Raw genomic sequence first — 23522 nt, 5'->3', positions numbered from 1 at the left:
TTCACTTCGTTGAGACTTTCAGTAACCTTACTTTTTATGTGAGTAAAGTAACTAGCGTGCATCAGTGATGATCTCTTCACGGATCAATGTCAGAACATAAGAGTAATGATTGTCAAGCGGCACTGAACGTCAAGCATGTTTCTGCCATGGTCTACAGCAACGGCTGGTTAGAGAGAAGTAAAAATCCCTTAGTCAGCATTTTAGATGACTAAACCGAAACATCCATGGCAACATTACCATGTTAAAGTCTTCGATATATATATATTTTTCATTTCGTTAAGTCTGAGCAAGCCTTGTCCATATGATTGGTTACTTCCTCACCTTGTTAACAGGAACGTGTCTGGCAGCACGAGTGAAGCTACTACAAAAGAAAAGTTGTGGCACTGATTAAAAACTCAAACGAAAAAAAAAAAACAGGCTTTTAATAGCTTGAGCTAGCTCATACTTAAGCTGCATTTATTAAAAAACAAACAAAAACGTTTAAACTGAAATCCGCTGCATTGTTGTGTTTAGAAAGCGTTTGCTCCTATTTGTGAGTCTCTTAAACAAAAATAAATAAAGAGCAGGAACTAAGATTGCCACCGCGCACTGGTCAGGACTATTTGCCACCATCTTTTGGTTCACCTTCAGTTCGTTTGGTACTTGGGTCATGCTTCTCTACCTCACACCCTTTCACCACTGCATCACTTCCTGAAGGATCCTCTTGAGTACCATTGAGATCTTTACACTGGCCGTTAAGAACAGGGGGCATGGAGGAGTCCAGGCAGGTAGCGTCGGGTTTGATTTCGGCCAGGTTCATCTCCTCCTGAACGTGCTCGTCTTCTTCTTCCAGTTTGCGCAGGATGATGGGGAGTTTGGCATCTGTGTTCTCCAAAAGGGCGATGTCACTTTCTTCGTAGAGCGGCAGCGAGGCTCCTTCGTCCAGCTGCTTCTGGAAGTGCAGGCGCTTGGCCTGACCGCAGGACACGGCGCGCTCCAGAATCTCTTTCTCCGCCAGCCGTAGCTTTATAGCAATGCGGGAGTGCAGGGACAGGTCAGGCTTCTCCAGCATGGAGCGATCCTCCTGATCAAGACAACAGAGATCTTTAAATAATGACCATATTGGCTAGCTTAACCATTATTGTTTAACGATCAGAAACAAATGAACTGCTAGATTACAAAATCAGTTATCAAAAAACTTTCAAACTTTAAAAAAAACGACAACAGATTATTTCATTTTAAATTCTGATTGGATGACCTACCAGCCCTCAAGTGTAAAACTGGTTAAAAACAAATGTTTTGAAAATGTAAAAAAAAAAAAAAAAAAATCCACATTTAATTCTCCATTTAATGAAGTGTTATTTGTTGTTTTTGATATGACAGTAAAGACATTTCTATGGTTTCAAAAGATTTATATTTCAAATAAATGCTGTTGGATGTGAAAATTTCAGCTTTGCCATAAAATTATTTTATTATTTATTTTAAATTGAAATACTATTATTTCAAAATATTACTGTTTTTATTGTTTTGTATTTTTACTGTAAAAAAACAGCTTTGGTGAGCAAAATTTCACACACACACACACACACACACACATGCACACACACACACACATATATATATATATATATATGAAGAGTTCAGATGCAAAAGCCTCTAAATGCCATTTGCAATTTTCTTCTTTAATGATGATTTTTATCAAACTTGTATATTTAAGTTCAGTAATTTCACTTAAATAACAATTAATAGGTAATTATCATTGCCATTTAAGTGAAATTACTGAACTTAAATATACAAGTTTGATAAAAATCATCATTAAAGAAGAAAATTGCAAATGGCATTTAGAGGCAGCATTTTGCATCTGAACTCTTCATATATATATATGTTTTTTTTTGCTGTTATATTCAAAGAATACTGAAAAAATAATAAGACAACACTTTAATACTCCACTACTAATAGACTGTCTGCTTAATATCTGCTAACACTTTACTTTGATGCTCCCCAACAGACAATCTAGACTAGAAGTAACTTTGCAGGTACATGTCAACTGAACTTAACAGTCTGATATACTACGTACTAATACTCTTACTAAAGTTAGTTGACATCTAGTTGCAAATTAATAAGGGTTAAGCTGTATTCGGACAGCACTAGTTTTCTAAACAATGTTTGTGTTACAATTCTTATCACCGGACATCTGTGATTTCATGTACTGATTAGGATGGGAATAACATGGCTGTGTTTATTCTAGAGGTGGGAGTTTAATAGATGTGGGCATTACAGAAGGTCATCTGCTGTACTTGTGTGCATCACTTATGACATATGCGTTTAATTCATTACTTGTTGATATACCTTTCATTTATTATTAAAACCCTATTTAAATAAACTTATCATGAATTTATTTTATAGAAGTGGATGTTTATAATACACCCACATAAGTGTGCAGAGACATCTAGACAAGTATCCTACTAGACATTGATATTAAAATATGCAGTCTTTGCAGTTTCCACGATTTTGCTCAATTTATTAATTAATAATTAATTTTTTTCATTGGATACTATCCATATTAAAATGAAATGAAACTACAGCACGACGTCTGAAATCGCAGACATTAGCATCCGGATTCCGGACAGGATTAGGTTTCTCAGAGGACCGTTTACTTTGCCGAAAAACAGTAGGTAAATTGGTAAAACTAGTCCATCTGAATAAGGCTTGAGTTTATCCTGGCATGACAGACCTACATCAGGATGTTAGGTCTGGAAACTCACCATTGACAGGGCTCAATAAGAGGGGTGGGATAAACGGCTGTCTTTCAAATTGCCTCTGCATGCAATATGACAGCGCTACAAACAACCAGAGCAACGAAAGTGGTTACGTAGTCAGAGCGATCTGACACATCTTTTAAAAATGACTCACGTGCCGTTCTTTGTTCATGTTTCATCCCGAGTTGCGGGCAAAGCCGAATCAAAAGACAGCTGTTCGCTAGCAGAATCAGCCATTCTTTGTTTTCAAGTAGCAGTGAACCCTCGCATCCCTGTCGTCATTATGTTAAGCCTTCCAGCCGACTCTATACACGATGTGTTTGGCCTGACTAGAGTTTGGTGTTTCCAGCTCGAAAGTCAACGGAGAGTTGCTAGACTACACTACGCTAGGGGGAGTCTAGATTTCTAGGCTAGCTTGAGTTGATATTTAGTTGCAAAATCACTTGTAGTTAGTAGAATGTCTAAAATGGACTTGGAAATAAAGTGTAACCGACAATATGAAATGTTTTTGGTATATGCTACCTTTGTTCCAATTTAAAAGCTTCAAAAATTTAAAGATGCTTTGTAATGTTTGTGTGAAAAGTTCAGATATTGTTTGACATGATTCCAGCACCTCTGAGGTTGTCTTGTAGGTTTTGAGAAGCAGCGCAGCCCGTGTTTCCAGGAACGTCCACAGCTTGATTTCGTTCTCCCAGCTGACAGGGAATTCGGTGTTGCCCAGGGTGAAGATCTTGTTGATGGCGTGATCGCCCACCAGGTAGTCCCTGAGTTCCTCTGCAATCAGAAATGCACACCTCTCTAGTTAAGGGAGTAATCTGCTGTGCAAGTGAGCCGGCAGGTCTGATCTGTGACGATTATGTAAGGTATGATTACACGGCTGCTAACGAGATGAAAGGGCTTGCCGAACGAGTGCTTCGCACGCGCTCGACGCTGAATCCTGTCACACCAGTAAAAAAAAAGAAGCCCCCAGCACAGGGGCCGCGCTTCGTTTAAAAATTAACATAAAAATTCTGAATAATGTATAAACTCAGACTTAAGAGGTCTTGCCAGAGGACAAGGCCTTGCTTTATGGGATTTATGACAAAAACTTCTCTTACATGGATGCTAATAAATATTTCACTCACTCTGGATCAGTCCTTCCACACATCTGCCACACCGTCTTGATCAATTAAACACCCGAGGGGCACTTGTTTAGGCTTCGTTGTCCTGTCTAGTTTAGTTTAAGGATGTGGTATGGAATAAGGTTCCATGATTTATGGACCATGTATGACCACTGGTATACCTTAGTGCCAGGCGGGATGATATCTTACCTTCAGTCATGCAGAAGACACGCAGAAAGGCCAGGAGCTGAGCGGATATAGGCGGCTCGCTGCAGTGCAGGGCAAAGATACTGGACCTGAGGAGGAGAAGAACCGGAGAGGGTTCAAAGCACCAACTGACTCCCCCCCCCACACACCCATCTCAAATTAAACCCCAATTAACTCCAGTGGAACGGGCAGGTGCTAATGGAAGCCTCCTGCCTGCACGAGACCGCGGCGCTGCTCCCCGACGCATGACAACTGATTGATCTGAAGCGATGAGAGGCTACTGAACTTGATGCATTTTTAAAAACACGCTCAATCATTTATAATTTACAGTTTAATTACTGGAGCATATCTATGGCCTCTTCCTGTCTGACTTACAAGGGGATGAAAAGAAGTATCTTGACTCTGACCTGAATCAAAAGGTAATTTCATATGGGCCTGTGTGGATTTTTTTTTAGAGACTTAAAGGATATTGATCTGTGTGACAAAGTTCGCTGATAGTATTATGCCACAATAGAAAAGGTTTTACAGCACTGTAATTCGGTTACACTTGGATGATGATTCTTGCAGCAGTATTACGCACCACTGAGACATCTAGGATTGAATCGGATGTTAACATGCGATTCGAATATCATACACATTACATTTACAAAAAGAGAAGAAAATGTTTTTTTTAATGTATGGCGAAAAAAAAAATAATTACTTTCCAGTAATAATTTCAATAATTGATAATTTACATTTCAATAATTACAGTACACTGCCATTAGCTAATATAATAATAATTTCCTTTGTTTTATTATTAAAAAGTTTTCTAACTAAAACTTGATTACTGATTTTTGTAACATGTCTTTAAACTTCTTATTTTGGCTCATCTTTACTAAAAAGTTTATATATTATATATAATAAATATATATATATATATAATTAATAAATATATAATTCTTAAATAGATAATTTATGCAATGCAATTATGAGGCCAGATATGTTTATAATGAATTAAAACTAGACTAAACACTAAAGTCAAAATGATAAAAAAAAGAAAAGCTAGTCAAAGACCTGACTCTACATAAATCATATGTCATTTCTGTACAGGATACTCACGCAGGAATCCCTGCACGGGCCAGAACCTCTGCCTTCATGGCATACAAACGCTCGCTCTTGCTCACACCCAGCTTAATTTTCACGCGGTCGTGTGCGTTGTCCTCAAAGAAGAAACCATTGTGGATCACAAACTCTGCATTGGATCTCGTACCATAGAATATGTAGATCTGAGGGAAAACAAAGGGAAGAACTTTGTAATTCGACACATTACTACAACAAAGCATAATTGGCACTAGGGTTGGGAAACGTAAGACATTTTCCGGTTCCGCCAATTTATTGTATCTCCAGCAGTTAATAAACAGAAATGCATCTTGCAGAAGAACATTATAGCCAGAGCTACTTCTCTCTGTATATGTCTGATAGGATAATATGCCTCTGACGAGTCAGGCAGATACTCTACAGCGGTGCCGACCTGACCGGTGTAAAACTAGTCTGAATATAAACGCTTATTACAGGCTTACCGAAGTGATTCAGGATAAGACGAAAACATGGATTGAAAAACGGCATTCATAATGTACTCACTGGTTATATACATTTTGTAAATTCTGGACACAAAAGATACGGTATTGACAATTGTTCTTTCTAGGTCAGCGACAGTGCAAACAGATTTGAATGTTCGGGTGTGAAGTTTTTGTCATTTAGTAATCGCGTGGGTATCTTTTAAAGATTAAGCGTGCAGCTCTAACTGTTTTTATACTCTCTCTCTGCGTTGATATCTGATGCAAAATGTATACGAGTAGCACGAGGGCTTTTCAGTGCATTCATTACCAATGTAATATCTATATACTATTAAAGGAGTTGTTCACTTTTTAAAAACTATTGCTGATAATTTACTCACCCCCATGTCATCTTGGATGACAAATGAGAGTTTCAGTGCAAACTGAATCTTTTTTCAAGCCATTTGGTTCATTCAACGTACAAAAGGAACGAATTGACTCGGAAAAAGATTTGTTCATTTTGATGAACGAGTTCGAACAGGAGAGTCACGAACGTGCGTCACAGAACAGAGCAAGGCGAACGTTTGAGCTTATAAAACTCAAACTTTGTTAATTATGTATTAAATGAGTGATCGTTTCGCTTGATAAGACCCTTATTCATCATCTGGAATTGTTTAAAGCCCTTTGAACAGTTTGCAGTTTGCACTGAAATTGTCTTTTGGACCTCGAACCGTTTGGTTCCCACTGAAGTCCATTATATAGAGAAAAATGCTGGAATGTTTTCATCAAAAACCTTAATTTCTTTTCGACTGAAGAAAGAAAGACATGGATATCTTGGATGACATGGGGGTGAGTAAATTATCAGCTAAAGTTTTTTTTTAAAAGTGAACTACTCCTTTAAAGGATAAGCTTCCAGAACTGTTTTCGGAACCGAAACTTACTAATTTTCAAAAACACAAACGGTTCTGTATAAGAACCGATTCTCGGTTCCCAACCCTAATTGGCACTGCCTTTTATTTCAGAAGCTGAAGTAGACATGGACACCTGGACTCACAGGTCTATGGGAATGGATGGAATATTATACAGTGGCAATTTAGCCCTAAAAACTTCCTTCCCACACTACAGTCCTCTCAAAACACCGCTCACGTCTTCCCCTCAACAATACATTCACAAAATGTACAGATAATGCTGCGCAGAAAGTGTGTGTGAGAGAGAGAGAGATAAAACATATTGCTGAAGAGAAAGAGAGGGGGCGAGAGAGAAGCACAGTTCAATCCTGTTCTCAGCCTCTCCACAGTGAGTTCCGGCCCAGTGCGAAATCAGCAGCAGGAATCAGGGATCAAACGGCTCTGTACGGAGCGACGGTCCCGAAACAGCCCCTCCTACTCCCCCCAATGCTTGTCCGAGTCCCACACGCCGGCCCCCGCACTCTCTTTCTTCTTCCACTGGCTGTCTCTGCGAATCTTATCAAATAATTCACATTCTGGAAAGAAGGGGAGGGGGGTATACCTGGCCTGTCACTGTGTGCCCTGCATATCCGCTCTCCCCATGGCTGGATCTGAATGCCTCCGCTCTGATATTACCCCCGGGCCTTCGTAATGGCTGCTGGCTGATAAATGCATCACGGTAGCACAAGCGTAGAGCAATAGCGCGAGGTGAGAGTGCGCAAATAGAAATTGAAAATGTACAAGAGCATTAGGTGGACAGTGCATGGCACGAAATCCACCCGCTGATTTTTGTCAATCGCATTGAGAGATGTGAAGCCGTCCGAGATATTTCTGCTGTAACAGAACAACGGTAATCCTAATTGTGACCTGTAAACAGTCGAGCTGCTGTGATGGTGTTGTAAGACTCACCTGTTCGCCCTCTTTGTAATCTTTGAGAGCTACGCATTCGCATCGGTCATCCTCTAGATTGTAGCCGGTCGTAATCTAGAACAGAACAAAAAAAAAGTCTTAACATTTGAGTCACGTCATATACAAGATACTGATTTGGCTATATATCTGTATGCATACATGTGTGTTATTTATTTATTTTTTTATTTTTTTAAAAAAACACTCATTTAGCAAGAATTCATTAATTTGATCAAAAGTGACAGGAAAGACTTTCATTGTTATAAAAAAAATATTTCCAAACAGTTTTCAACACTGATGATAAGAAATATGAGACCACAAACTTTTGAAACGTAGTGTATAAATGACACATCACATGAACAAATGGATAATAAGTTTCAATAATTAAGCAGGACAATAGCACACAAGTTTCTTAGGCTTTTTCATGAACTGTTCCACCTTATTTTATATGAAATATATTCAAGACTTTTCCATCCACTGACATCATCAAAAGCCAATTTTTAATGCCACTTTTCCCAGTTTAAGTGTTGTCATTGTTATTGAATTTTGCTTACACCTTTTCCCGTCCATTTGTAACCAGATCACCGGAAACCGATTTTAATATCAGGTGCAAAACAGAGCATGAGTCAACAAAAACCTGTACCTTTCTATTTTGTCTTTTCCCCCAACTTTAAAATGTTAAATACAAACAATTAGGAACCAAAACTGTAAGGCTATATCATGAAAATATTCAGTGGGTGGGAAAAATATCAAATGAAACAAAACAATAGGGCAAAACCAACGAATGAAATGGCACTTACTAATGGTTATAAAGCCAACTTATTAAAATAACACACCCTAACAAATACAATCCTTCACTATTAAATCTCTCAAAATCTTCTACTAAATCAAATAATCTTTGAGTAAATTGCACGAAAAACACTGCTAACAAAAAAGAAAAATACAATATGTTTTTATTAAAGCTTAACCAGGGGATTACCAGAAAAAACATTTCACGACACATCTTAATGACTGTGATTTTCAATGCACATGGTAATTTGAAACAAAACTTCATTTGAGGATATAAGTGCATTACAGAGTCATATGAACAGAGGCGATATATTGCTTTGTGGCAGGAGCTGCTGAGCACAATCAAAGACAAATTATCCAAATAAATATAAAATAACCCTTGGGATGAAGGCATAATCTACTGAAGAAAAAAAAGCATCACATTAGACTCCCGCATTCCTTAAAAGTAAATGTTTTCCCCCTGTACTTCAAGATAGCAATACAAGTGAAAGCACTGCAAACGTCCATGTCATGCAGGAATATTTCTAAAAATAAAAATGGCTGAACTGAATTGGTTGCGGAGTTCTGTACTGGTTTTGCAGCAGTGCTGTGGACTCACCAGTCCGTTAGTGTGGTTGCACATGTCCCAGAGAGGGATGAGAGCCAGTGTGACCCGACTTCCGTCTGCAGTAGGAATCTGGTTTTGACGAGTCATTACAGAAGACACTGCCCACCTGATATACAAAAAAGGCATGGCTTCATTACAAATTCAACACACTACTATAAAATGCTGTACATGTTAAAAGGACATATAATGGAAAACAGGAGTCAAAGTCAAAGAGTTTAAATGTAGACCTATTTTATAATTGATAACACGAAATTCCATTTCCAGTCTACCCAAAAAATCATGTATAGACACTAAGCTGCTGGACACTAGTATTTATGTCACAACCTTAGAACATTAAAGCCCATGTGAACCGGACTGTTGCAACCAATTTGACTTCAGGATTGTGATGCATTTCCGAGTGAAATTGAATATTGAAATGAGAAAGAGAAAAAAAATGCAGACGGGGCTTGATTTTAGCACCTCCAGGTCATATCTTGCTTGCAAGCAGACAAACAGTTGGAGGTTAAAGGAGTTTTGCTAATAATTTGTATTTAATACAATAAACTTTTGCTGATAATTTACTCACCCCCATGTCATCCAAGATGTCCATGTCTTTCTTTCTTCAGTCGAAAAGAAATTAAGGTTTTTGATGAAAACATTCCAGCATTTTTCTCCATATAATGGTTTGGTTCCCACTTTAGTGGGAACCAAACAGTTCAAGGTCTAAAAGACACTTTCAGTACAAACTGCAAACTGTTCAAAGGGCTTTAAACGATTCAAGACAATGAATAAGGCTCATTAAAAAAAAAAAAAAAAAGTTGAAGTTTTATAAGCTCAAATGCTCGCCTTGCTCTGTACTGCGATGCGCGTTCGTGACTCTCCTGTTCGAACTCGTTCATCAAAATGAACGAATCTTTTTCCGAGTAAATTAATTCGTTTCGTTCGTTGAATGAACCAAATGACTCGGAAAAAGATTTGTTCATTTTGATGAACGAGTTCGAACAGGAGAGTCACAAATGTGCATCACAGAACAGAGCAAGGCGACCATTTGAGCTAATAAAACCTAAACTTTGTTATTTATTTATTAAATGAGCGATTGTTTCGCTTGATAAGACCCTTATTCGTCGCCTGCAATCGTTTAAAGCCCTTTGAACAGTTTGCACTGAAACTGTCTTTTAGACCTTGAACCGTTGCGTTCCCACTGAAGTGCATTATATGACGAAAAATTTCATCAAAAACCTCAATTTCTTTTCGACTGAAGAAAGAAAGACATGGATATCTTGGATGACAAGGGGGTGAGTAAATTATCAGCAAAAGTTTTTTGAAAAGTGAACTACTCCTTTAAGTATATTCTGCTCAAGATTATGAAGACAACTCATTTTTTCTGTGAACTATTTTCTAGTGACGCGTGCGAACAAAGTAAATAGGGTCAATATTGATTTCATCTGGACTTTATTGCATCAACGCCCATGTTTACAGACCAAGGCCTTTAGTATTCTGAATAGGAAGCACTTTTGCGCATTTCATTTGCAAGAATTTATCAAAACAGGGGTCAATTGCATACAAAATTTCTAAATGCACAAGGATAAAAATTACCTTTTTAATTCTTAAGGCCAGAGAGAGGGTTGAAAATGGTCATGTAAAACTAAATCACAACTGAAAGAAAATCTTCCATTACAAGTGGACTTAAAAAAAGTACAGAATACAGCTGCTCTAATAGCTTGCATAAGGCAATAAAATGACCTTAAATCTGAATTTGTCCAGAAGAGAGAGAAAAAAAAAAATCTAGGTCTAAATAATAAGGACATAATTTATTAAAAGGAACTTGAAGTCCACCGAAGACAACATTAGCTGTGACAAGACGCTATTCCATTCTCTTCACACATTACCCAACGGAGGCACAGACTTGCATCATATTCAACAATCTGAAGATGAAAGGGGACCAATGATAAATTATTCCTTCACAGATAATTTGCTGCTAATGAAAGAACAATGAGTACAAACGCCTCATTTTAAAAGGGCCGTCGCGTAGCCCTACAACCAACCTACGGCTCATCTTCCTGCTCTTTTCCTTTTTTGAGCTCCAGCAGGGAAGAGAAGTTTCTTTTTTTAACATAGTAGGACATTTCAACCAACCTGTAGTCGTCAAAGGTAAAAGCATCCTTCAAGGGCAGTTTGCTGGCGTTCGGATGAGTCTGGGAATTGAAGATGGGGAACACAGAGAGTGGAGGGAAGGAAAAAGGAGAAAAGAGAGTTAAGGACCAGAGAGAAGGAGATATGGAGGTAGAGGAGAAAAGGGAGGAAAGAAAAGAGAGAAGGGAAAAAAAAACACAAATCAGTCAGTGGAATTTCATTATGTGGCTGCCTAACAGATCCTAACAAGAGTGTAGCCAGGCAAAGAGCGTCCAGTGGTGCTATGCAAGGATCATGGTGGCATTAGCCCCCCATACATCACTGTCAACTTAATTTGTTGTGCCCAGCAGCCGTCATAAATCTGCTTCATCAATTTGTGTGACAGAGAGCCACTGGTGCCACAGAAATCTACATTTAAAGCCACAGACTCGCTCCCTCCAAGGGCTCATTTGCAGCGGGTGTCATGGAGAGGGGGGGCGCGCTACAATCCCAAGGAAAAAAAGGTAGGGAGCAAAGAATGCCAGGGTCTAATTCAGCCGGCCCGTAGCACCCTCCTGAACATGCAAAATGAGCCATAAAAATAGATGTAGGTATGAAGCTGAGAGTGAAGGATATTCTTCTTTTCCCCCACAGGTACTCTCATGGCTGTGTGTGTGTGGTGCTTGTCCTGTGAAATGAAGCACTGTACTCCACAATGAGGTACCGTGAAAATCGTAATGGTGCTGATATGTATATAAAACAGTACATCAAAAAGCTCGCGCTCGAATATAATAATAACGAGTCAGGTGATCAGTCCGTCACACAGAATGAGTGATAAGACTGCCCAACAGACAGGAAACAAAACAACAAAAGAAAATGTGAACGTTGCAGATTTCAAAATATAATAAATCACTTACATGTGAATACAAAATAACCTCCATAAAATGTCCCTTTGATCTGCAATTTTTTTTTAATTGAATGCTACATCAACATTCAGCAAATGTTTGAAAATCTATTTTAAATGTGTTTTTATCATGTTTTTACACAAATAAGACAAATTTTCTGAGCAAGGTTCATGCAGACACGTTGTGCCAAGTTTGACATCAACACGTCCGATTATTCCAAATTCATGAGTATGAATTTTATCGTTTGAATTTCTGCTTATGGATTGTGATTCTTATCCATTCCTAATTTCGATCCCAAGTAAATCTCTCACATAAATCATAAGTCGTACTGCAAAACAATTCATTGCAGCTGAATACCATGAATAAAAATCAAGAGGCTAAAGAACACTATAAAAAATACCATAACAAACTAGCCTAACTAACTAATATAAAGTTCAAGCATTGTTTAAAGACAAGTAAACACTCAGTAATTAAAAATTAACAAATAAATAATCGCACAAATGAATACAACTGAAAAGATAATATGATTTAAATAAGCGTGTTAAGATTTTCAGGTATTCAGGTACATAAACTATGAATCAAATGGAAGAAACACTGCAGTTTACAAATAAAATATACATTACAAAAGTTATTAAGAACTTTTCTCTGTCTTTTGTTGTTTGATTAACGGCAGCAGGAATATTAGGCTGCCGTCACTTTAAGAGCTGCACGGATCCAATACACTGTTCCACACATTAGTTTTCCGTTTACCATCACTCAAATCAACGGTGTTTACGAGAATATTTTTACATTTTTGAGTATTATTTTTCCATTTAAGTACAAATGGATGTGGAAAAGAAATCAAGTTCAGTATTGCGCACTACAGTATGAGGCCTCTTTCTGTGTGCACGTTTTGGATGTACGCATGCGAGACTTTTTACTTGAATGGTTTAAAATAACCTTTTCTGTGTGTGTGGTTTGTGCGCAGCACAATAAAGTGTGTGGGTGAGTAGTTTAAAATAATATGAAAAAGTAAACAAAGGAATCGATAAGAGGAATCCATTTTTATTTTATAACAAGCATCCAGTTCCAGGATTGGATATCCACACCCCTACTCATGAGTTGATAAGCTAATAGATTAAAACAAAGTTAAAATAAAAGCAATCAAGATAAAACAATTACTAAAATTTTTTTACAGTATTTGTTTACCTGCAAGTCATGTAACCATTAACCAATTTATCGGGGAATCCAGTCTTTAACCAACCCAGACTCATCAGGCTTGAATATACAAAATTCAGTGAATAGTATCTTTTAAAGACTTCTTTTATGTTGCTTTTGAATGCAAACAAACTTTTGTTGTATGGAAAAGAGCAGCGTGAACACTCCTTTAGCCATTGAAGAAAGTTATACGAGTTTGGAACGATAACAAGGTGAGTAACTGAAGACAGAATCAAACAATTTTCAAGTAGTGTATGCTCCTTCACAGACGTCTCAGAGACATCCGTGCGCATACTGGAAAGAGGGCGCAAACCCAAGCTGCACCATTAGGCTCGCAAACTGAGGAATAGAAGCATTAAATGCAAGCGCTCAGAAGTGGATAACTTTTACCTTCCACGTCTCTCCCCATTAATCAATTTCCCTGACACTAATTGAGCCCAGTATTCCCCCTTGCTGCTCTAGACTGGAACCCACACACACTGACACAGTGTGGTCACATCATATATCTGCCTGTAACTCAGTGTGCCGGCAGAGTAGAGTCCAGTTTTGTTATGTGCATCGGGTGCCTCTGCTGTGAGTAAACAGGCAAAGGTGTAACACAAGTTGGATGAAGGTGTATAGGTCAGCTGTGATTTCATAAAACATGACATAACAGAGCAGAGCTGGACCACTTCCTTTCATTTCAACCCCAATTCTAAGAAACAGGCTGACTCGGAAGCATCGCTCACGTACGCTGACGGACAACCATTAAAAGATAAGCTCTCGGTAAAGCCGGCAAGTCAGAATTCTGTGTCTTGGGTTTGAGCCTCACATTGCAGATGAAGGAAAGTGGTTCATGTAAGGATGGGGAGGAAAACATATGTTTTGATGGAAGTAATAGGGCAAATCTCCAGAGAGTCAAGCAGTTCTTCGCAGACTTCTTGCAGGAAGATGTGCTGAAGGCAGCTAAACAAAGTAGAAAAAAACACTTTTGAGCCCCGGTAACCATTACAGGCCACCTGAAAAGGGTTAAAGCGCAGTTAATGATATTTTCAGTCCTCTGAGAGCCAAATACTCGAGTGCCCAAGTACCGTAATAGATTCAATTAAGGCAATAATTAGTTGAACAGAGTGATACACCTCGGAGGCGGGTGGGGGGGCCTGGCTGCAGAAAGGCCACGAAGAGGTCCGCCAGGAGTCCTGTGGGTAAGGATGAGGCCTGGAAGTCTGGAAAAAGGTCAAATGTGCTCACATAAAGACTAGTAAGGTAGTTTGAGAAGGCACGGAGGTAGTTTTAGACGGCACGTTTGATGAGGTGCAGTTTTCGGAGATAAAGGGCAGCTGCACTGCTGCAGGTTCAGCTTGTGATGCATTAGCATCACCAGAGAGAGGTAATTCATCATGTGCCACAATGGCACCACGGCTCAGAGAGAGACGAGGGGGGAACGGCCCTGTAAATCAATTAGAAAACAAAAGCTCCCACCACGAGTGCCCGCTCTCCTTAACGAGGACGGCGGGAAACGCGGCTAATTGGCCGGTGGCCTCCAGGAGGTCTTTCTGGAGCCGAGATCCCCAAGCACCCCATCCGCCGCCCTGCTCGGGATTAGAGAGCTTGATCAGTGCGCGTGCTGAGGTGCATTTTTAACTTCTTACTTCTGTTACGTAGACCGTTTCATTTCTCGACTTTGTGTACGTTACTGAAAATTATGAAAGAGACCCATGCCTACATCGTCATTCATTTTCCAGGCTGCATCAGGAAGGTCAGACAGATATCTTCTCAGGTTTAGGGAGAGGGGGTAGGATGAGAGCATACCACTGGGAGCCTGTTCATTTCTCATCAACAACGGCAGATGCAGCACACCAAGGTTACTTTGCATTCGCTGCATACCGGGGTCACCTTATGAGGTTCACCTCCCCCACACACGCACACACCCGACCCCAATGAGGAAGGTACGGTTATCATTGGTCCCCCGCGGACACGGGAGGCGCTTGGATACTCCTATGAGTGCGCTCAGCGTTGACAACAGCCTATCCCTCTTCACACAGGCAAATATATAAAAAGCTCCTCAATTCCAGCAGGTGAAGGGCCTTGCTTTTTTCACTTCTTCTTGAGGAGGAGGAGGGGGGGTCCAGATAAAGCAGGCAGTGGGAGGAAGTAGAAGAAGGGGGGGCTGGGGTTGTCAGTCATGTGTGGAAGGTACATTCAGGTCAATTCAATTCAAAGCCAATGCGACAAGCTAATTTTCCAGCCCGGTCATCTGCGGCCGCCTCAGAAGGAAGGCTGACATTGACAGTAGTCATTACAGTGACACTGGCTCCCAACCTGAAGAGCCAAGAGGAGAGGAGCGGACAGGACACTCACCGAAGGGCCGGCAAAACAACCCTCCCCCTCAACTGAACATCTTTGGGGAAAAAAAAAAAAAACCCACAGAGCTTTATATGAGCAAAAAGAGTTATGTTCATTTTACTGTGAACTCTGTTTGAACGCTCAGAGAATGAATCCTTCTGTTCATTAAAAGGTTTACTCGGCGTGATCAATGTGTAATTCATTATGCCTAGAGGTCATCTTGGCGAACAAGAAACGAACTTTACCAAGTTCGTTTCGGAGGAAGCAACATTTCATTCAGACCAGTACCCTTGGAAGCTTAACTCACTACTGCCACCTAATGGACTACATATTCATATGGAAATCATTCACTACATATACAAATTGATTAACTTTCGGTTGACTGATGCCGAGATTGCCGACGGCTTAAAAGCAGCAGATGTATATATTTCAGTTTATTGCGTTTCCTGTTATTTGTTTCAGTCGCTGTATAGAAAACAGTATAAATACACTTCATTAAAGTTATTAACGGAGAAACAATAATAAAGCTCCTAATTACACTCCCACGCCCTTTTATAAACTAGAAAACATTTAATAAAGAAAATGTCAACAGATTTGCAGACAAAATGACAAATACATTAACTATCTGCATGAATATTTGATGCCTTATCTTGACAGTAATGTGAAATATTAGTTTCTTTTCCCTAATTGACAGTCATCTAATGAAAGAAACAAAATGTACCAGCAGAGATTTCGAATGGAAATTGGAGAGAAGTGGGAAGAGCATATTATTGCTTCCTTAATAATATCTAAGAGGAGGTCCAAGAACCAGGATAAAACTTATTGGACAGATCACAGGCCCGTTGAAATGAACTGCCATCTCAATATGTCTGCATATTCAAGATCTGCATAACACTGAAATGACATTTTAAAGTAATAATATCATGCATATTTGTAAACAAAGTGGAAGTAAAATACATCCTAGAACTTACCAGGTGACGCTACAACAGAATATTTAGCATTGATACTTGACTGACTCATTTTTATTTAGTTTCAATGAGATGTCTAAAATTAGAAATACTTACTTGTGAAGTGACAGGAAGATTTTATAGGCTAAAAGTACATTTCAATTTGATATTTGTATATGATTTCTAATTCCTTATTGTAACGGAGCAAAAAGTATCATATCATATTTATCATTAGCATATCATTTTTTTTTCTAGCACTAAAATCTAAAACTTCAGACAAGCAGTTATTTTGCTTTGAACGCTACTTTGAGGGATAAACATCTCCCCCTGCTGGTCAAAGACTGCCACTGCAGCACCATCTCTGAGCCATGTCAATGGCAGCTTATCAGGGGCCCTGAAATTGGGTGCAAGAGGGCATTATAAAGCTCCTTTTACCCATCTCCAATGTGCCTTCAACAGCAGGGATCCTTTTAAAACTGAATTTCCTCACCTCAGCAGACAGCAGTGTAAAGGACAGCTATTCATGTGGCTGGAGAGTCTGAATAACTTGTCACGCTGATTACTTAAAAAACCCTGCACTCAAACGGCTTGCAGCCCATGAGACACAGATAGGGCTATCAGTCGCCGCACTCATCAAAACTGCCATACGATTGAGTACAACTCTATAAGTTTACTCTATAAGAAAGTTTGTGCTTTTGTGTAGCTGAAATGTGTGAGTAGGTGCTTAAGTTGGGTCAGTAATAACAGCTGAAGTTATTTTTCTTTGAAAAAGCAGGTAAATATATGTAAAACCGTTTGCAATAACCAATTAACTCACTTGAACACTTGACTTGATCACACCACATTGCATTTGGCAATCAACAAGAGGCTATAATTGCATAAGTTTTTAAAAATGTTTTCATGGTTTTTTTTTTTTTGGTAGTGCAATCCATCAGACTCAGTTAAGATTGTGGTAGAAAGTCACTTTCATTTTTCACACTCTAAATATAAAAAAAAATCAAGCTGAATGAATAAATAAATATATATATATATATATATATATATATATATATATGCATGCACACAGACAGTTGAGATAGCTGTGAGACTTACATGGATGACTTTGTAGAAGTAGGCGTACTGTCGCGCTGTGTTTTTATATTGACTGAGCACGTCCTGTATGGCTTGGGTGGCCAGCAGGTGGCGCACTTCCTCCTCTTCAAAGTACAGAGGGGTGTCATAGTCGGCAGGCAGGGTCTTGATGTAGGGCAGCCAGGGAGAGCTGGGATTGGCCCGCTCACACAGCAAGTGTAGAGCCAGGGTCACGTTGCCCATGGCTTGTAGGATACGGTCCTGACTGTACAATGGCCCTGTGAATAAAGGTTCAATTAGGGGTCTGTCTTCAATGGTTTCCAGATATATTAAAACAGAACTAATTCTTTTCACGCTACCTTTTTGACATGGACCCGTGTTTAATTGAGCAGAAAGCTTGGTTTGTTTGAAAGTTAATTCAAGTTTATATCGGGTCATGTAAACCACAGTACAGTTACATTTTGAAAATGTGCCACTGTGCAGATGGTTCGGATAACAACTTGTGTCTTGTTATTGTTAACTAAAACTATTAAAAAGCATTTTCAGCAATTGACAAAGCTGAAATAAAACAACATAAATATTAGATGGAAAAACTTAAAATAATTGTACAAAAATTCGAAATGAATAAAACTAAAAATAAGAATATTAAAGCTAAATAAAAATATAAAAATGACAGAAGTATATAAAAAAACAAAACTAAAATATACTAGAAACATACTAAAGTATATAAAGTATAGTTAGTATATAAATATACTAAAATAAAAATTTAAAAAGCTAATAATATAACCGTATCCAGTATAAATATTTCTAAAACAGCACTGGTTCTAAATCAAATGTTTTGTAAGTGTGAAAACAACATTAAATTAACATGTACATGATAGAAGGTTATTGTTATTATTACTATACAATAAAAATAAATAAAACAATATAAAATATCACATAAAAACAAAAATATTATAGAAACAAAATTGTTGCATGTTTGCCCGGACACTTGCGTGTATTACCATCTGTTGAACGAGTCAAATACATTATCTGTGGTAATCAATAGATGCTGTTGATGGAGTTAAAAGGTGTATTTAACCTGGGCCATTAAGGAAATATTTATATAAATGTAATGAGGTCTCCATATTCTATGCAAGGAGAGAAACATTTGCACGTTTCAATGTGATTAAGGTCAAAGACTGACATTGCTACACTATGCGAACTCACCAAGGACAGAGTTCTTGGCGGATTCCACAGTCATCAGCATTTTTCTAGGGATCCACAGGAACAGCTCCTCAGCCTAAAATTGACAGAAATAAAAATAACATGGTCAAAAACCAATTGTTACAGTGTACAGTTGAATAAAGATTTATTCTGATTACAGGGCTAGTTCTTTCCTGACACATTCAAATTGCACTATTTTAAATAGAAATCTTTGAAATATTGTGTAAACCTACATTTCGTAATTAACAATTAGCTAAAGAAACACCCGAATATTCAACCCAATCAAGTCTGGAGGTAAAATGTGACCAATCATCATTAACCCCTATGTAACAATCAGCACTGAAAACTTTACCTCCTAAAGCACTAACAAAGTTAATGGGGGCCAGTGCCAATATATAGTACAAGTTGGGTTACTTGTTTCAGTCTTCAACTGAATATATGACAGAAAGCTCTGTAGGTGGCAGAAAAAGCAAGCACATCCCACATATCATTTGCAAGGGATCTAATCTCCATACATTTTCAAGTGTCTGTGAGGCTAAGAACACAGGTACAAAATGAACACCTGGTTCATACTGTGCCTTATTTAGGCTAAGAAGAGACAATTTAGAGACAAACTGCCTTTCAGACCAACTTAAAAACGTATTATCAAGTCTCGACTCATCCAACTTATCAAACAGTCTGCGGACTAGGTGAGGAAAAACACCAACCTTAATATCTTTGGTGGCCTTCAGACCATATCCTTCATCTGCGAAGTTGGAGATCTCAAAACCATCACAAGATGCCCCGCATTCTGCGGCCCAGGCCATCAGCTCGGAAAAAAAGTCTTCCCTGATTCCCTCAAATGATACAGACATCCCTGAGGAAATAATACAATCCCATGACAAGCTGATTTAGCTATTGTGTGTATATTGAACATCAGCGCGAGTAGTTCTCTCTGTAATGAATTCCAGTATTCAACGGCACTCTGCTGTATTATGTTACTGAAACACCACACAAGTGAACCTAAACGGTGCTACCTATTACTCTTGTGTATCCTACTGCATAATGTGCTGTCTAACGTTTATTCTAATGGATATTTATATGTTCTAAATGCACATCTCAGAGACTCCCACTGAGTATTTTATTAAGTAATGTGATAGGATCGTTCTCAAGTCTTTACATCACAGTATAACTAAGCTATTTCTGTGTGAAACTTACTTAAATGTACATTTTGTTATTAAATTCATGCTGTCATGTCAAATAAAGAAATGTACAACAAGCAATCTTTTATGCCAAGTTTTCTTGTACTCTTTTATGTTGCTAGTAAAGGTAGTTAAAGGAGTAGTTCACTTTAAAAAAAAAAAAACTTTTGCTGATAATTTACTCACCCCCATGTCATCCAAGATGTCCACGTCTTTCTTTCTTCAGTCAAAAAGAAATTAAGGTTTTTGATGAAATCATTCCAGCATTTTTCTCCATATAATGGACTTCAATAGGCACCAAACAGTTCAAGGTCCAAATGACAGTTTCAGTGCAAACTGTTCAAAGGGCTTTAAACGACACCAGACAATGAATAAGGGTCTTATCTAGCAAAACCATCGGTCATTTAAAAAATGAATAACAAAGTTTAAGTTTTATAAGCAAAAATGCTCGCCTTGCTCTGTTCTGTGATGCGCGTTCGTGACTCTTCTGTTCGAACTCATTCATCAAAATGAACGAATCTTTTGAGTAATTTCTTTCAATTCGTTCATTGATTGAACCAAATGACTTGAAAAAAAAATGGTTCACACAGAACAGAGCAAGGCGAGCATTTGTGCTTATAAAACTTAAACTTGTTTTTTTTATTTTTGAAATGACTGATGGTTTGGCTTGATAAGACCCTTATTCATTGTTTGGTGTCATTTAAAGCCCTTTGAACAGTTTGCACTGAAACGGTCATTTGGATCTTGAGCTGTTTAGTGGCCAATCCTGGAATGTTTTCATCAAAAACCTTAATTTCTTTTTGACTAAAGAAAGAATGACATGGACATCTTGGATGACATGGGGGTGAGTAAATTATCAGCAAACGTTTTTTTTTAAAGTGAACTACTCCTTTAAGATTCTGTCAGTATTTACTCAACCTCATCATGTCACTTACACATGAACACACACCAATATCTAATTTTGTGCTTATCCACAGAAAAAAGTAATGAGAGCAAGTAAATGACAGAATTAATTTCATATCTGGGTAAACTATAAAAACGTTCCACACCACCTGTTTTTCCGTCCTCTTTATTCTTGGAACTAGGACGGTTAAATACTTGACAATAGCCAATGGCAAATCAAAACCACGCTACATAAAAGCTCGAGAACTGCTAAATCATATTCATATGAAGCGATACTGTACCTTTCTGTTTCTTACGGATCTTCTCCACCAGAGCTCGGATCTGAACATATTCCTCCCACTCTTTCCCAGGAGAGGGAGCAGCGCTGCTGCACTCTGAATGGGGGAAAGAAAAGAAAACGTTTATATTTATCAATCACTTATGCTTGGATCAACAGAATCCAAAAAGGGAATGTGGGGAAATAGCTTAGTCCTCCATTTCCTAGAGTAACCAAATGGTGATCGATTCATTTTCTCTTCCGGCTGCTTTTGTAAAATGTTGCGGCATCTATCGGCCTGGTAAAAGTCCTTGCACAAGAGCACAGATGGCAAATTGTCTTTGATATAAACAAATGCATGTCCTTCCCAAAATGACATGCTATTTTGGAGAGATGTTTGATGTACGGTTTAAAAATGTAGATTGATGACCAAATGATTCCATGAAGTACCACCGCACCCTTGAGCACAACCTCAGGAGGCTCCATTTGTAAAAGCTTCAGATGATTAAATACTAAATAGACTTACTTATACATTAGGAAATCATTCACACGGAAAAGGTTTAATTTTCAGGATCCACTTGCATCTTTAACACCATAACAAATATTATAACAATCATGCAATGTGATTATGGATTAAATCACAATTCTTTTGTGTAGCAGCAATGCACACATCCATGAGAGAAAATCATTGCAACAGTATTTCAGAGCATAAATGCAGCCATAAAGCTTTTTATACTCACTCTGCAGAAGTTCAGAAATTAAATTCATCATCTCTTTAGGAGAAACCACAGCTGTGGCACCGGTCCCCGATTTCTGGGTCTTCACTCTGCTCTTTTTGCCCATCTTGCTGGTCTGAGAGAGGATGGCTGCGAAAATTGGCAGTTGAATGCAAAAATAAATACTTTTAACTACAGTAAAAATAACACTAAAACATGAGCAGGTTTCATTCTCCTTTATGCAGCCTAAAAGGCTGTACAGAAAATGAGCCAATAGTCTGAGAGGAACTGGACTATAGTCACTCTCCACACTTCTTATAAATATTTAGGTGTAGTGGACAGTATATTTTATAACTAAATAGTAGAAACATGTGAATGTTTCACATCCAAATAACCTCTGTCTGAATCTGAAATCACTGCCAAGACAGGTTAATGGTCTCTGAGAGCCCATTAAACGGATGGGTACAGCGAGCCAAAGGGCACTAAATCAGGTACTTTATTGTAAACAATGAGTATGTCCCTAACATGAATCTAATCAAATGCAAAATGATTGTATGTAGTTAAATTAAATAAATGAGTCATATGGCAGCTGTTCCCATATTTCAAAAATTCGTTGGCTTCTTTACCTGTGCAAATTTGGGCAACGTACAAAACTGCAAGAATATTTCAATGGTAAAGCATACGTTTTGAAAGCTCTACTAGTTCACCAGTAGAGCTTTCAAAACGTATGCTTTGTTATGGTTTATGATTGCAATTATACATGCATAAACTGACTTTTATTATATAAAAAATGCCATTATACATAATACACAATATGCATGGCCAGTTGAACTGTCAAAATTTTAGATGAATACAGAACATGTCAAAGCTTAAATCTGGGACATTTCCATCAAATCACCCAAAGCCTAACATTTAAAAAAATAATGAGACACACAATTGTTTTAATGAAGAGCAAATTGGATTGAAACACTTAAAAGTAAGCTACTTAAGAGTAAAGGAGAAGCAATGCAATTATACTGGATGAGAGCAAAGACATGCAACATTATCCTACAACCTCAACAGATCAATATTCCGAATACAAGATCAGAATATATTAAATAATAATATCAGCAGCTTGATGCCTATAATAACTGGCCTTGTCCAATGCATCCATTCAAACCCACCAGTAAGTTAGATGATCACCTGCTTCACACAGCATGCCAGTTTTTAGTTTAAATACTGGATGTTTCAACCTAAACAATACATATTCATCCATTCATATTTATCTAGCTATCTGTCTGACTCTGTTCCTGGCCCAAGAATCCTGGTTAGCTGCCTACACAGACTTCATTTTAGGATATCATAAGCGCCATTGAAACAGACAGCTTTCAAAAAGGTTCAACATTTTAGACAGCATAAGTTACTCATTGCTTCAAGCTCGCCTACAACGCCCAGATATAGTGTCTAGGTAGGCAGCTCACTAGTTTTTGAGACACATTCAATGTGTTAATAACCAGCATGCTTGTGTTTCGCAATTTGCTGAATTAGACACCATTTACAGCGTACATTTGCCACGCATTTACATGCATGTGACGTATTACGTGTTGTTTAATTATACACACCTCGCGCGTATTTGCAAACATATATTATGTCACATTATATACCAAAACTACCTTCCAATTGACTGCAGGGATCCTCCTGTCAACCTGGAATTCAATCCTCTTCAGCACGGTTTACTGGTAAAACCTAACGTCTTCAGAGACAAAGCCACGCCCTAATGGGATTTCTAAAAAGCGGATTGGGCCATTGAAGCGTTTGTTCCGCCCTAAGCTTGTCCAGAAACGAATTTTAATTGGCTAATGTTACATACGCAAGTGCATACGTGCGAGCCAATTGGTTAAAGTGTAAATGTATTT

The 23522-nt window shown here is 38.3% G+C and overlaps 1 protein-coding gene across 1 annotated transcript; it reads right to left on the bottom strand.

Moving 5' to 3' along the window:
• Positions 1-426: 426 nt before the first annotated feature.
• On the bottom strand, positions 427-23392 carry setd3 (SET domain containing 3, actin histidine methyltransferase). Its single transcript, XM_039671063.2, has 13 exons — positions 23280-23392; positions 21652-21777; positions 20937-21029; positions 19279-19427; positions 18575-18647; positions 17387-17643; positions 10945-11003; positions 8821-8935; positions 7437-7511; positions 5144-5310; positions 4049-4134; positions 3352-3512; positions 427-1063 (listed from the first exon to the last, which is right to left on the bottom strand). The coding sequence occupies exons 2-13, from the start codon at positions 21752-21754 to the stop codon at positions 599-601; spliced, it is 1803 nt and encodes a 600-aa protein (XP_039526997.2). The 5' UTR covers positions 21755-21777; positions 23280-23392; the 3' UTR covers positions 427-598.
• Positions 23393-23522: the final 130 nt, after the last annotated feature.

Source organism: Pimephales promelas, chromosome 15 (assembly GCF_988280905.1).
Source record: "Pimephales promelas chromosome 15, fPimPro1.hap1.1, whole genome shotgun sequence".
Lineage (NCBI taxonomy): Eukaryota > Metazoa > Chordata > Actinopteri > Cypriniformes > Leuciscidae > Pimephales > Pimephales promelas.
This window is presented reverse-complemented; position numbering and strand designations above follow the sequence as displayed.